The sequence below is a fragment of the Sphaeramia orbicularis genome, chromosome 5, assembly GCF_902148855.1.
Source record: "Sphaeramia orbicularis chromosome 5, fSphaOr1.1, whole genome shotgun sequence".
In the NCBI taxonomy this organism is placed as follows: Eukaryota; Metazoa; Chordata; class Actinopteri; order Kurtiformes; family Apogonidae; genus Sphaeramia; species Sphaeramia orbicularis.
In genome coordinates this window covers 28,843,362-28,859,729 of record NC_043961.1, presented here as the reverse complement: position 1 = coordinate 28,859,729, position 16,368 = coordinate 28,843,362, and the positions used below count along the sequence as shown (strand labels likewise).

Below are 16,368 nucleotides of genomic sequence, written 5' to 3'. Positions count from 1 at the left end.
TCCATCAGTTTCATGCAAATTGGTACAGTAATTTTAATGTAAATGTGCTGACAGATGGTAATGAAGTCTTCACATACTTGATGAAGGAAAAGCAAAACAGAAGGACTCAAGACATCACCAGATAAATTAATGGAATTAGTGGAGTTCACAGAAGAGCCAGAATGCTTGGATATGTTGTTGAGGAGTGGGAATTACTACCTGTTCAAAAATAATCAAGCCTAACTAAACTAAAATGATGACAAGTACATTTGCTACTTTTCACTATACATTTCAGCATGTTTCTAGGCAAAAGTCATCACAGTATTATTTTCATGATGAGAAAAGAGTACTCACAGTAGTTTTTTACTAGTTACAACTGCAGTCACTGAGAATGAAGGGAAATGTCTGTAAAAGCAGAACATGGGGACATCAGAACTTCAGTGGTCAGTCTAAACCAGGGGCATCAAACTCATTTTGTTTCAGGGGCCTAATACCGCCTAATATGATTTTAAGTGGGCTGGACCAGTAAAGTAACGGCACAAAAACCTATAAATAATGTCTACTCCAAACTTTTCTCTGTGGTTTAGAGTGAAAAATGAAAATGTTTACATCTGCAAATAGTCCTTTAAAAAAATGTGAGTAACCTGAACAACCACGAACAACCTGGAATTTCTAAAAAAAAAAAAAAAAAAAAAAAAAAAAAAAGGCTAATTATAACAGTATTATGCCCCAGTTCACATGAGCATGTGCATTACAACTGACAGATCATAGTGGATCTACAATGGCACCCAACAGTTAGTAACAGAAATAAAAAAAATATTTTAAAAAATTACACTTTGATTTGGTTATATGCAGGGCTGTTTCAAGATATCTGGGGGCCCTAGGCAAGAAGGTAAAGTGAGGCCCCTAATATGCAAAGATGTGGTGGTCAAATCACCAAAGAAGAAAAATAAAATCCAGATGCGATTTCCTGTTTTCTGGTGCATTTAATGAGTCATGAATTACTCTGTATTACGCAACACAGAGTATCCACTAGAGTGTAGTAAAGGACACAGTGTCTTCAATTAAGCATTGTTGATGGGAATGACACAAATTGTCACTACCAATTGGCGCTGACAGAAATTTAAGCAAAGCACCTAAAAAAGAAAAAAAAAAGGCATTTGGTGAGTAGGCTTACTTTTGTCCTTATTCTAGAAGTATATGATTAAAGTGCGGAGGATTTGATCGTAACTTTGCAGGAGAAGAACTTCACTTCCCATAATGCACCAAAATGTAACATCAGACCTCATCGGCAAAACTACCTGAGTACATGGGGCAAAGTATTGTGATGTGTTGATGGGCAAGTGTGTAAATATAGATAGTTACAGAGTTTAAAATGTAGGATTGTGATTACATGGTTCACAGACATGGTTCACAGACACCGCCATTCATTTTTTTTTTATTTTTATTTTTTTGTATTTGAATATTCTGAATATTTGACGATTTTGAAAAGTGTTGTAATTTCCTAATTATTCTAATTGTTCCTGAACGCCTCATGTATTGTTTACGTGTGCCTCCTTAAACGTGAAGAAAAAACTAAGTTCCGCAGTGAGGGCACAGAGCTGATGTGAGGGACTCGAACAAATGTTGGACTGAAAATACAAACTTTTGCTGCAGGCCTACTCTAGTCCTCTTCTGTGCCTAAACCAGCTGACACACAAGGAACAGACGTACTGATGAGACGGACAAACGCAATGGAAAAGGGACATTTTTCTCCTAATGGGATGGAGAGATCACCAGCGGAAATTGCTAGCTAACCGAAAATGTCCATTGAACTGGATGGGATTCATAGGACCAGACGATTTTGTTTGGAATAAAGTTGTGTGGGTGACCGCAGCAGGGGCAGACAACCGTCCAGAGTAAGTGAAAACACTTCAGTAGGCTTAGCTTTGGCTTTTCATGACTAAATACTTTTAAAGGTCCCGTATTATGCAAATCTCACTTTGTGAAAGTTTTCTTACAGTAGCGTGTGTTGCAGTAGCCTCATTATGAGGTTCGAATTTGAAAACTGTCTGTTTCCTCCCTGCCTTGCTGCACCACATTTAGTGAAAATGCCTGCTCAAACGGCCGAGTTTGAGTTGGGTCCGCTTATGACGACATAAGCGGATTTAACTCCTCCCCCTGACTGTGCCCCCACCCTGGCAAAGTACTTCTTGGACAACAAACAAGGGGAAGGCGAGACACGCAAGTTGTGGTGTTGTTGGCGGCACACACCAACACGATAGTTTATTTTTGCTCCCCACTTCCGAGCCTCTCCGAAAAAAGTGGCTGGATTCTATCTTTGATGGTCATGTACCAAACAACATTCCCAAACGCTTGTATGTGTGTGCCCGGCATTTCACGGACGAGTGTTTTTCGAACATGGGCCCATACAGCTCCGGCTTAGCACAAAGACTCCGAATCAAGAAGGACACAGTAACATCGCTTCGTGACCCAAGTACAAGTGTGGGAGATGTAAGTTCTTATCATTTTTTTTTGTATCTTTACTGCATAACCCTACATTACGGATAAGCTTGTGTTTGTTGATGTGTACGTCTAACGTTAGCATGGCAGCTAACATAGCTCGGTTACTGCTGCTAACGTTTGCGTCCCCGTTAACATGCAAGAGCTGACAATATCGAGAGACATTCAACAGAACTACTTTGAACACGGGCCTTTTGTGGTTGGCATCAGTATAGTTAGCATCAAGCTTGTTTGTAGCTGCCTGCATTAGTGGCGGCAGGCGTCTTTCCGTGTCAGGTCCATGAACCCGACACAACACCGCCGTTTTCCGTCGGGGCTCAATCACGCCTCAAGGCAAAGAAAGCCAGTGTTTGGAAAGACGTTCTGTCTGAGACATGTGTATTGTAGACGAGAGAGCCATGGCTTCACAGTCAACATTAGCGCGTAGTACCGCTAGCGGAAGCCGCGTCCTCTCCCAGAGAGGGGAGGGGGAGGGGGAGTGGGCGTGGACAGATGCGTTCATTTGCATACCCGGAAGCAGGCCCAGAAACAGCCTGTTCTGAGGAGGGCTGGTGAGAGTGACTTTTTCGACCGCTGAAACTCTGAAAAAAGGATGATTTTGGGGCGAACAAACTTAAATACTATGTTTTTGGGCTTCTGAGACCTATATGACGTGACTGAAAAATAGCATAATACAGGACCTTTAATGCTGTCGTACTTCGGTCCTCCACATCCAAATTATTTAGCTCCAAAGAAATTTTGGAACACTATACAACAGTAGAAAAGGGTGATGGAGAAGTTGTGTTTCTTCTCTCCTTAAATTCTTCCAACAGAACACAGTTGTGTTGTGTGTATATGATTAGTTCTTGAACTGAATCCTCTCCCTCTCATGCTAACATCTATCTGTGTGTTTGGTCACTGATGTGAGGGCTTTTGTTTGCACACTTTCAAACATATCACACAGTTGTTGCCTATTTGGAGAAAACAGTGGTTTACTTAATACTTACCGTTGTGTCGTTGGCGTTTTTCCTCTTCTTCTTTCTTTTTTTGTCTTTTTGCAAACCCTGAAGGGTAGGAGCTCTTCATCATTGCTGTTCTTTTAAAATGGCCGCCGCCGTGCTCAGTGTGGACAGATCGTTAGTTCCTCCACTGACAGCAAGTGGGGGGTGTGATGGGGGGTGCGCGACGGCGGAGGTCACTTCTACATGACCCTCATAGTGTTTGTCATTGCATAGGGGGAATCCCTCTAGTCTGGGGGGGCCCCAGTCACAAAACGGTACAGGAGAGGGTTAGCGCTGCCTCACTGTGGTGGTTTGTTTACAATGGATGGTTTTTAATAAGTTGTACAGATAAGTGACCATGCGGCCATCAGGGGCCCTCTTCAGCGAGGGGGCCCTAGGCAGCTGCCTACCTTGCCTACCTCATCCCGACGGCTCTGGTTATATGTGACCCCTGAGCTAAAATGATTTTGACACCTCTGATTGTTAAGATCTCAGTGTAATAGTGCTGCAACAATGAATCTATTAAATCGATCCAAATCCATTTTTAAAAGAGCTGGCAACGAATTCAGCATTCGATTCGTTGGGTCTTGAGCAGGTTGGTAATGCTGCATGCCCACAGGCTGTGTAGTGGAACAGGGAAACACAGAGCAGCGTGGCTGAGGGTTCGGATGCAAGGTCAGATTTTGAAAGCTAGGTTTACATTATGTTTATGGTGGCCACGGCAACCAACGGGGCTGCTGTGAACATAATGTAAACCAAAAAACAAACAAACAAAAACAGAATGTAAACCTAGCTTAAAATAGCTTACATGTTTTGATTACTGTAGCCCACTAGCTAGACACTATTGTCGTAATTATAACATTTTCATCCATCTCCGTTTTGAAATTGAAATTGAAAAATCTTTCATGTCCAGGCCATCAGACTAACGTTACTTATAATAATATAACTAATAACTAATTTGATAGTCTATAAACAAAGCTAGCTAGAAAAAGTCTAGCTAGCGGGCTAGGGTTAGATACCTATCTTTGAGAATTGAGTCTTTTGTGTTTATCAGATGAGTCGATTAGTTATTAAAATAATCTACAGATTAATCGATTAAAGTTGCAGCCCTACAGTATAATATTGATATTCAACAAATTCATCCTACAGGTCAGATTGGACACTCTGGCAGGCCAGTTTTGGCCCATGGGCCGTATGTTTGACACCACTATAGTCTAAACTGTAGGACAACACAACCACAGCTTCAGAGTATCTTCATAATACTCTGCCATTATGAGCAGTCACTAAATTACATGTCTGTGGTGATGTACATCAGAGTTATAACACATATCAGGGTTTTGGACATAAAACAGCCAGTGTCTTTTTTCTGGTGTTTTGTGTTAAATTATGAATTGGTATAAATTTGTGTTGGAACAGTTTTGTTCATACTCATTATCTTGCCACTCCTTAAACACATAGTAACATCTGTATACCTCAATAAAACCCACATTACCATTACTCATAAATGTACTTTTTTTGTTTTTAGCATTTACAGTTACTGATCACATATTTTACTGAGTCATCATCATAACTTCCTATATTACTTAAATAGGCCTGTTGTGTTAATCGGAAGTCTCCTCAGCTGGTTATGTAACACGTGATTGTCGTATGTCGAAACAGAAACCATTGAAACTAAATGTACTGGTCACAACCAGTGTGCTGTTAGTCATACAACTGTGGAAAAATGCCAGAAAACAGATTTTTATAAGATAAGACAAGAAAAGATAAGATAAGATGGGGAAACCGTGGGGAAATTGCAGTGTTTACAGCAACAAAATACAAAAACAATGGTAGAAAGACAGGTAGAAATATTTGAGAGTAAAACAGGATATATAAAAGAGAATCTGCTATTTATTTACTAATCTATTTACTTGTTCTGTACATACATACATATTATTGACATATTGCAGTACAATTGCACATGAAGTTATTAAACAAAACACACAATTTTAACAAACATATATAACTAAACATACAAAAACATCTTATAAATATTGCAATGTATCATTGTGTAAAAGAAGCAGTTTAATGCACTAAAAGTGAAATGTAATACACATATATTATCATCTAAATAAATATGACCATTTTTTATCACCAGACTGAACATCAACCTCTACCTTTATTTTAAGGCTGTGCAATAAAATGAGAATTACTGTTACTAAGATATTTTTTGGATCGTAATCATTATATTGGCTGTGGTGTGCATTTTTCTTAAAACACTTCCAAATATTTCAGTGTTTTTTTGTACTTAAATTTACTCTTGTATATTTTCATGTTGAACATTTTGTGAAATATTCAGATTTTTGCAAATAACAGTCTCTTGCATTACTTTCATCTTGTTGCATCTTTTGTGAGTGATTTAAAGTGACAAACATCTGGTTTATTTCACTTTCACTTGTGGCCTAAAATCAGCCTTCACCTGAAAAGATCTGACTTTTATTGATACCTTAACATTTTTTTTTGCCACATATTCTATTTTATTCCCTTGTCTTTCTCTGGCCAATGTCCTTACACAGAAAACCATCGGAGTGGTTGACAGTAGCTGAATGAAGGCTGTACTGCGTCCTTTATTGTCATACATTGTTTATAGGAAGAAATGGCTGGTGAATTTCTGTAGCAGGAAGTTTGGAGCTCAGCGTGGCCGCCAGCAGGTGAAGGGCGTGGCGGCCTTGGTGAGCAGCACATGGTAGGCCTGTCGAAACTGTCGATTCATTACAGCGTAGAGCACAGGGTTAATGCAGCTGTTGAGCCAGGTGAGATTTGCACAGAACATGTGCAGAACCTGTGGGGCACGGTTCTGTTTGTCAGCTATGTTGATGAAAATAAAGGGCATGAAGCAGAAAACAAAACACAGGAAAACAGTGAAACACATGCGTGTGACACGTTTGAACTCGCTAGTGTCTCCTGGAGCTGCAGAGGGGGATGAAGATGGTGCAGATGTAGGAGTTGAAGAGACAACGTCAGGGTGAGGCTTGTTGGTTGTTGATGAATTTATGGACTTGGAGACACCCTGATTTGACTGTGAAGAATTATCACAGGAGATCTCATCTTTGTTTTGAGCCTGTCCCACTTGGCTGCTCATGTCACAGCTGCATGTGTTGACCATACCACTCTCCACGCCGCTGTCATCTGTGCCATGAGTCAAAGCTGGTTTCTTCCTGGACGACCGGCGGCTGAGCCTGTAGCGGAGCAGAGCCTGAGATGCGATCCTAACACGTCTGTAAATGAGGAGGTAGAACACGCCAACGCAGCCCAGTCCAACAAAAAAGTAGAAGAAGAGCAGGATGGTGCTGTAGGGGCGGCCTCTGGTGCGATGGAAGCTACATGTGCACACCTGTGGCACAAATACAAAAACAGGCCAAAGTGGGCCAAAGCTGGTCAGACCTATCACCCATGCTGAGATCAGGAGTAAAACGATGCCACGATCAGAGAAGACCCGGTCGAACACGGCCCTCTTTGCCACCAGCAGGTATCGGCCTGCCGCCAGCAGGCACAGGGTGATGATGGAGACTGAGTTGGAGAGGAAGAGGAGAAAGCCAAAGGTGCTGCACCACAGTGTACCACTGCGCCATCGGAGGTGCAGGTAGGAGTCGACTGAGATGGGCTGAAGGATGGTGCAGTACAGGAGATCAGCCACAGCCAGGTTTACGATCAGCAGATTGAAACGAGTCCTCAGTCGTGTGTCTGAGATGAAGGCTAGAACAGTCATCAGGTTCCCCACAGTGCCAATGATGGTCACCAGACACCCCCACACCACAGCAAAGTACCGGTATCCTACCACCGAGGGGCTGTAGCACGAGAACAGGTCCTCCTCTGTTTGGTTGGTGTGGTTCAGCAGCATTTTGTAAACTAGCACAAATGACAATGTGGGTCAAACAGTTAAAATGTCATCACAGGAAATAAATTCAAACAGAAATTCAACCCTTTCCTGTCCATGGTGTTCACAATGCCACAAGTGAAAAAGAAACTGAAGGGTATCTACACCCTTCTCTGTGAAACAGAAACATTTTATACACTGCTTTATAGTTCTTTGAAAAAGCTATAATTGACCAAAGGCTCTACGTACAAGATTTTTTTTTCCACAATAAGAAAAAAATGGCTTTTAAAAATAACCCTAAAATAACATAACTGTAACAACTAATCAGGAGAAGAATGATTAGTTCTTACATTTCTGAATAGATTTACAGTTTTTGTCCCTTAAACTCCTATAAAATGTAGGAAATCACTTTTCATTTAAATCAGGCAAACATTTGTTCTAATTAAACAGAACAGAGAACAAATAAGTGACAGTTTCTCACCTTGGAGCTGACAGATGCTGCTGGTCTGTTGTGTTGTATGACAGTGGTCTGATGTGCAGAATGACAGGCTTCCTGCAGGCAGTTCATTATATCTGTCCCTAATGTTGCGTAAGCGTCTTCGGCACAGTGAAATGGCGTGAAGCAGGGTTTTTCCACCTCATGTCTAAATTCAGGAAGAGTGATGTTGCATATGTGGCATGAGGGTAGATTTTGGTGTTTGACTTAAAGTTAATGTAGGAGCTATTTGTCAGTTTCGTTTTTTATTTAAAGTTAATTTACCTTTTTTTGTTTACTAACTTAGTATTTTTTGCTAATTGTTTATTTTTTGTTTGTTTAATATTTAGAAAATATTTTTTTTTATTTTTATGGTTATTGTTTTCATTCTTTGGTATTTAGCACCTTTTTGTTTTGTGTTTTCTTATTGGTTTAGACCGTGGGCACCTGGGTATAAATAGGGAGCACAAAGATAGACCAGCATGCACCTGGGTGGGCCTATGGGCTTTTTACCAGACATCACAAAAGGCCTTAGTTGTTGTTTGCCTGCGAAATCTTGGAAATAAACCATTTGAACTACATCTATGATATGGACATTGTGTTTTAACCGTGTAAACCACAAACCCATGGTGCATCTAGTGGTTATTTGAGTTATGTTACAGTCACCTTTAAGTTGATTTAATTTTGATGACAAATAGCCGCTACAGTTAAGATGGCACTAATTTGACAATGCCACCTGGAGCGATGGCTCCAGGACCAAACCAATTGAAAACGAGGCCGCGCTTGGTATGGACATAAAGCGAGACGTGAGACCAGATTAAACAGTTACGCAATTAAAGTTTATTTTCCTTTTCACAATTCGTTAAAACACTAAAGGCCTGTAGGTAAAATCAATAGCAAACATTAATCCACATTAAAACAGGAGATCGTCTCTGAAATGGCGAAAGGAACAGAAGAGCAATTCATGCTTCAATTCAAACAAAACAGAATGCAAAACACAGCAAAACAAATGGCAACATGCAAATCAAAAACATAAGCCATGCACAGCAAATATGCATTACATGCAAAGCAAATAAAATAATCACAGCAAAAATAATAATACAGCAAGTAATAAAGCAGAAATGAAGCACACAAAACTTAAAGGTACAGTATGTAGGAATTATGTTCTAAGTAATTGTAAAATGGCCTTGACTGTCACCAGACATTAAGGAATCATATTCATTTCAAATACTGATATCACTGACAGTAGTTGTCCAGCCAGAATTTGAAAAGCATTTGAAATGCATTGAAATGCATTTGAAAAGCTCAGTGTCAGCCCCAAAATGATGTTTATGTTGACATTGTGTGTTTTGGTCTGAGGCTCCGCCCATCACCTGTCTGCCAATCACAGAGTCAGAAACCTTTCAGCATCCAGGTTGCCAGTTCCACTGAGCTGCAGCTGGAACATTTCTGATCATAAATGTCTGACGTTAATAAACCTAAAAGGCCTCTTATTATTCCCAAATACATCGTAACAAAGTGAGAAACAAAACAAGGAGATGTACAGGAGATGATGTAGAAACATGGAGACAACTGAAAGCAGAGAAGGATTTGAAGACCGATGCTGGCTCTGCCTTAGTCTGACCACCGGTAAGAGCCACTGAGAGCAGGGGTCGCGGCCTCTTCACCTGGTCCCTTCTCCTGGGGCCAAGGAGCACTCTCTTTTCCTGGCCCTGGTGAAGAGACTACCGATCTGGGACTGGTGAACAGACCAGGTACGGGTGTAGGACTTGTTTCTTACCGTGGTAGTTCCTTGAAGTTCAGTGTTTTCTGTGGAAGTGACCTCTTCATTTAGTGGTGTGTAATCTGAAGTGGGGGGTTCGGTAATTTGACGTCCGTGGTTCATTGGGGGGGTGGGGTGGGGGTGGCGGTGGTTCAATGGTCCAGCGTCTGTGGTTTGGTTGGGGGGGTTCAGTGGTCTGGCATCCGTGGTTCAGTCGGGGGGGGGGGGGGGGGGGGGTGTTTGGTAGTTAGGCATCTGTGGTTCGGTGTGTGTGTGTGTGCGGTGGGGGTAGGGCTGCTCGATTATAGAAAAAAAAAAATCACGATTATTTTAGCAATAATTGAAATCACGATTATTAAAAGCGATTATTTGTTAACCTTAAAGTTGTTTATTTTTTTCTTGCAAAACAATGTAAGATATACTCTTTAAATATAAATAAAGCTTTTAACCATTAAAACAAAGTATGTTCACTTTTGTACGAAACAAAAAAAATCTTTGAATGCAAATAAGTATACTGTAAATTCAAGTATGTTTCCTTTTGTAAACAAATAGTGCACTGGAATTAAACTGCTCTAGACTTGCCATAGAACTGTAGCAATAAAAAAAAAAACTCACGTAAAGTGCAAATTATAAATTCAAGTATGTTCAGTGTAGTATGAAACATAGTAAATTCAGTGGCGTGCTGTGAGGTTTCAGTTAGGTTAATATGGGAGTTGCAGCGTAAAGAGATTCGGAGACTGAAGATTGCATTGCGGACGAAGCTGTAGACGGAGTTTTTTTTGTGTTTTAGTTTTTCATAAGATTATGATAAAGGTCGTGGTGGTTAAACTTTAGATGGTTAAAAAGGTTTGCTGTGTTACCGGTCGGTGCGGACACTAACTACGAAACACTTTTTGCACGTAATGGGTTTTTGCTCTTCATCAAACCCAAAGTGATTCCATACAATTGAATTTGACTTGCCTTTTTTGTTTACCAAGCACTTCTGCTGCGATTCTCCTGCTATTTTTCCAGACCGCTGGGTACAGCTTTCCTCTTGGGGTGGACCTGCCGGCTAGCTGGCAGCTGTAGCTTAGAGGGGGGCGGGGCAGAGCAGCTCATGGGAGCTTGTGTGCACGTGAATTAAACAACTCAAAATTAATAATCGTTTTTTCTCGATTACATAATTTTTGTAATTGTTGCATGTAATAATCGAAATCGTAATTGAATTTTGATTAATTGCACAGCCCTAGGTGGGGGGATTCGGTAGTCCGGAAGGGGTGGTGGTGGTGGTGGGGTTTCGGCAGTTCAGCGTCCGTGGTTCGGTGGGGGGGGGGTTGAGCGATCGTGCAGCTTGTAGTAAAAGTGAAACTTGAGTCTCATTTCCCTTTTTCCTATCTCCTGAATCTTCACAAACTTTCATTTGAGTGGGCAGGACATTTGTCCTGTTCTATTATATATTATACTTATGTAGAATAAGTGGTGATGATTTTTTTGTGTGAAATTTATGGTGTGGTGGCAAGTAATGTCGTAGTGGTTTCTCTCTGATTTCACAGCAGAATGCACGACGGTTTTAAACAGAACTCTGTCCAGTGAAGGAGTAGATCTCAAAATAGCTGTCAATCAAACGGGATTCAGCTTTTCAACTGATCCTCCTATCAGCGCCTAGAAACCTGGCATCCAGCCCGGCCGAGCTCCGCCCACAGCTCCATTCACCCCCAGAGACACCTGGCATCCGGGGGCAGGACAACATCGTGGCATTTATCCAATTACCGTCCCGTTTTGAGGCAATGAAAAAAAACCTGCTCCACTCAGTCCCATTGAAGTCCATTGATGCTGAGCGTCTACGGGCAAATGCACTGAGCAGAGATCGTATGAGAAAACAGCGCAACAGGAAAGTGTGAGAAGTGAACAACATCAAGTCCACTGATTTGTGACAAAGCTGATTCTGAACGAACTCGTCTGTGAGATGAACGTGTTCTAACACATTTGGAGTCAATGAAATGTCAACACAACCGAACATATTTAACCATTTAATTTGAGTAATTTTAGGGGAAGCCGGGCTTCCCTTGCAGTCTATGAGAAATCGCCACTGTGCCACACATATTTCCAACAGAAAATACTATAGTCTTTTTTATGTTTTTTTGTAATGGAATCATTTGAAACACATGTTTTACAGCCAAAACAGAATATTGTGTTATATATAATCTATAACTATTACTTTTTTTTTTTTTTTTTATTGTTGCTCATATTATTACTTACAGTCCAAAGACAAAATATTTCAAATAATTACTTTGCTGGAAAAAATTTTTATCATGAAATTTAACTGTTTAAACAATTAAATTGGGATTCCAGGGCTCAAAATTAACTTTTTGACCTAGGAGCACTGTGCTCCTAACCCTAAAAAGTTAGGAGCACAGGCTAAAATCTAGGCGTACCACTATTATATAAAAAATTTGGAGAACAAGCAAAACTCTTGGCCATACCAAGTAATATTCCTATATGTATTTAAGCAATGTTAACAACCTAGAATAAAGTATTTGAATAGAGTATGAAAGAAAAAGCTTACATTGACACAGGTGCAAAACAATTGTCAATGTGTGGTATATACTTTAGTTGGTTCTTGGAGAAGAAAGACGAATCACAACCATTATTTGCAACAACCAACTTTTTTATTTCATGGCCTAAAGGCCCTTAGTCACTGTGGTCTACACCACGCCTGAAGTCAGGTCTCCTTGACCTGGTGCCCCTTAGTCACTGTGGTCTGCACTACGACGCCTGAAGTCAGGCCTCCTTGACCTGGTGCCAGAGTGTAGGTACTTCCTGACCGCTGGCAGTGCATCGAAGTCATGCAGTGTTGGACCATCCGCAGAGATGCGCACGCGAGGGGGCGGGGACTAGATTTTCCGCTTCAGTCAGCGGGGCGTGGAGCTTGTTTATTTTCAGCTGACGAGTTACTTCTGCAGCCATTATTCTAGGCACACGTATTAATTTTCGCTCATTTTAATATTGGCGCACTGTGCGATCGTAATCTCAAAAACAGTCGCACTACCGAAATTCTCAGGCGCATGCGACCGTAATTCGGTCGCAGTCACGAGCCCTGGATTCAATGTTACCACAGATCAGCCAAATATTATTTACTCACTATTCCGTAAGACTTTAAACTGACTTTTTTCATTCAAATATTTTGCCAAATACTTGTCAAAGGTTCAGAAACACAGTGAACCTGTTAAAATCAGTATGTTAGAGTGCAAACATTGAAGTGCAGCTACACTTCGCCGCTGTATGTGACACACTTGTAGAAAGGAAACAAGGCAATGTTTGTGGTCAGGTTAGCTTTATGTTGAAAGGTCTTAATGTTTTTTTTTCTCTTTCTTTCTTTCGTTCTATTTTTTATTTTTTTTAATGTAGTAGCATAACCAGCAACATAATGTCAGTACTGAAAAATACAACTCAATATTCAAATAAATCTTTGCAGTTAATTGATGCAACACCTTAATGAAAAGTTTATTGGTTCTTCTTATTTTCTCTAGACTTTTAGCTTTGTAATTCTTTAATAATAATTGTCAGGGGGTTGTTTCTGGCTCAACATCCTCTTTGCAAACAGGAGTAACACTGTTAGATACAATGAGGATGATGAAGGGCAATGAAGGACACCAAGAAGAAAATTTAAATACTGGATATAAGAGCAAAATAAAAATTAATACACAGTTTAAGAAGATGCATATAACACTTGGAGATGTACAAGATATCAGTTATGTCAATTATGTTGTTTTTCATTATTTATTTTTTGTTATTTGAGAAGCTCCTGCTCATTGATGGAGTAACTGCAAATAAGATAAACATAAAGGTATACATTTGAGATATTTAGGAGTACAAAAAATGTACATGAGATCGAAATCAAAGAAGGAAGGACAAACTCACCCCTTCTGAAATGATCTCCAGTCGACCTGTGACTCAACAAAATTGTTGGATTGTTGGTTGAGTCAGTGACCTTACTTTGTTCTGCAATAACCTCTACTGTCACTACTTGAAAAAGGATGTACAGTGATTTCTTCAATAGGAAACGATGACGATATTGTGTGTCAGCATCAAAAAACTTTTAAAGAAGAAGGAATCCTTGTATTGATAATATGTAGGAAAGATAGGGTTATTTAAGGTTGAAAAATAAGTCAATGTTAATAACTGAAACTCATTCATTAATCTTCTGAACCCACTTTATCCTCTTCAGGGTCGCGGGGGGTGCTGGAGCCTATCCCAGCTACCTGTGGTATACCTTGGATGAGTCGCCAGTTCATCACAGGGCTGACATATAGAGACGAACAACCAATCACTCTCACATTCACACCTATGGGCAATTATTTTATAGGCCAGTTAACCAATTGACCAATTAACCTATCAGTGCATGTCTTTGGATGGTGGGACGAAGCTGGAGAGAACCCAAACAAACACAAGGAGAACATGTAAACTCCCTACAGAAAGGTCCCTGGTTAGAATCAAACTCAAGACCTTCTTGCTGTGAGGCGACAGCGCTATCCACTTCACCACCGTGTCATCCAGTAACTAAAATATAGACAGAAATTCATATAAAATAATGGAAGGATAGAACTTGTAAATGCATCAGTAAAACCCAGCATGAACATAAATCGACAAAAATCAACATCTGTTCTCAAATATTTCTGAAGTCCAGGTGTGGTTATGTTAAAGTAGATCCATTCTTTTTGTGAGTCATATCACTAACATTGTGTAATCACATCATCACAGTACTGCACCACTTTTACAACCAAATACCTTTGTGATTTATTGTTAATGTCATATATTGTTACATCTGAAAAAGAAAATGAAAAAAAAAAAAAAGTCAAAGAATTCATCAATTTCCAAACATGGCTTACAACCAGAGACTTAGTTTAATGGTTTATATATATAATCTTGTTATAATTTAACAATTAGGAAGCCCCAACATTTATCATTTCTCATTTTTCATAATCTACATGTACAGTAATGTTTGAATACATTTCTTCTAGATAACAGTGAATATATTTGTAGACATTTTCTCTTTATTGCAGTTTACAAGAAAAGTTAGCAGGAGTGCTCAAAGTATTGCTACGGTTTCCATTTCCTAAAGCTTCCCTCTAATGTTTTTCACAAATCGTCACGACAGTCTTATCAGGATACTTCATGTAGGTAGAACATACTCATCTAATGTCTAACTACAAAAAATGTTAAGTTTATTTTGCATACAGTTACTCATCTGTGTGTGTGTGGTCCTTTTCCTTCTGTAACATACAGTAATGCTGGTGTCTGTCGTCCCACTGTTCACACTCCTGGTATGGGATCGTGTTTAATTAAATGTGCACGTAATGCAAATACCTGCTGTTAAACTCAGAAATCAGTCATCTTCCTGCTGCGCTCACAGTGGTGATACTGTTATTATTGTTATTCCATTAAGACACTGAAAGCTCTTAGTCTTGTGCAATAAGGTGCAGACAAAAAAAACAAAACAATAAGTCTTTGAGTGTATTTTAAGTCAATTACATGAAGACTTCTCACCACATAACTTGTATCTATGTGCTTTTTCAGACACTCTTCTACACACAGATTCACATGGTTGTTTTCAGGGGCAAATCTTGGGAATCACTGGGGGGGGGGGGGGAATTCAACTACAGACGATTACATCAGGACTTTCACTTAGAAAACTACTAAGAAACTTCCATCACTATTTTCTTATTTTGCCCAGCGTTTTGCTGTTTTTTACACCGACCTTGCAGGTAAACACTGATGGCTTCATACCACTCCACACATAATTACTTTTGTTACAGCTTCCTCTTTGTCAAAGTGTTAAGACATAATGTAATTTCTGTCATTTGCTGTTCCTCTTTCAGTTCCCGTTTCTGACCCACAGAGGTAAATATAGACCGTGTTGGCCACCTATGTAAATCTAAACATACAGTACAGAGAAATGTCAGAAACAGTACTGCAGTGGTCAGTACGTTATTCTCTTTATAGGCCACAAAAAACAAAACGTTACAGTGGTACAGTCCACTATAGTGTGACAGCTACAGTATGATACCAGCTAACATCAGAGGCAACTACTTTATCTAACCCAGCAGGCATGTTTTGATAACGGTGGTGCTTTGGATATGTAATGAGTCCTTGCAGAGATGAAAAAAACACAAGAGAGGTAGGGTTTTGATTCAGATACAGTGGATCATGTGTTAGAGGAAGATATTTAGTCACTTGAAGGATGCTGAAAGATGTCCATGCTGGATAGAGATTTGTTTTTACTCTTCAAAGTATCTGCAGAGTCCATCTGTTGATTGGCAGATACTGAAGTGATGAAGGGAAACTGAGAAGGATGGAAACATATACAGTCTCTTCAGAGTTTCTTCCATTATCTCCAGTTCTCCCTGTTATAACAGCCCTGGTCTGCAGCTACCATATGAACCATAAAGAGTTGTAAATGCGCATTTTATTGTAGTGAAACAACAGCTGGAGTCACACCAGTCTGTGGTTTTGGCTCTTGATGGAACGTGGTTGCAGGCCTCCGCTTCACAGTGTGCTTCTTCATGATTCATCCTCATTCTTTCACCATTAGTACGGGGTGAAGAGAATCGGGCCGTGCGTGGTGCGGATGGGCCCCGGGGCGGGCCTCAGGAGGCTGAGGGGTGTTCCCTGTAGGAGGTGGTGATGGGCGTGAGGGTGGGAGGTTGGGCCAGGAGGACGTAGTGCCAGCTGATTAGAGGAGGCCGCCGCCGCCATGGCTGCTGCCATGGCCAGAGGGTTTGGTAGCAGTCCAGCTCCAAGTGTTTTTGGAAGTTCCTTTGAGAAAATCAAGAAA

At 40.3% G+C, this 16,368-nt stretch overlaps 2 protein-coding genes across 3 annotated transcripts in view; both read right to left on the bottom strand.

The window, feature by feature from the left end:
* Nucleotides 1-5,324: 5,324 nt before the first annotated feature.
* On the bottom strand, nucleotides 5,325-7,859 carry gpr84 (G protein-coupled receptor 84). The gene is made up of 2 exons (XM_030134007.1): nucleotides 7,799-7,859; nucleotides 5,325-7,349 (listed from the first exon to the last, which is right to left on the bottom strand). The coding sequence occupies exon 2, from the start codon at nucleotides 7,339-7,341 to the stop codon at nucleotides 6,133-6,135; it is 1,209 nt and encodes a 402-aa protein (XP_029989867.1). The 5' UTR covers nucleotides 7,342-7,349; nucleotides 7,799-7,859; the 3' UTR covers nucleotides 5,325-6,132.
* Nucleotides 7,860-14,757: 6,898 nt separating this feature from the next.
* Nucleotides 14,758-16,368, bottom strand: part of LOC115419304 (zinc finger protein 385A-like) — a 37,296-nt gene continuing 35,685 nt past the window's right edge. For both annotated transcript variants that reach the window (XM_030134003.1, XM_030134004.1), the window contains exon 8: nucleotides 14,758-16,349. In XM_030134003.1, the coding sequence (XP_029989863.1) occupies nucleotides 16,122-16,349 (228 nt within the window). In that variant the 3' untranslated portion in view covers nucleotides 14,758-16,121. The remainder of the gene's footprint in view (nucleotides 16,350-16,368) is intronic.

What these genes read in the sequence shown, in the direction of transcription:
- gpr84 (XM_030134007.1), bottom strand. Translation starts at nt 7,341, where the DNA reads ATGCTGCTGAACCACACCAACCAAACAGAGGAGGACCTGTTCTCGTGC.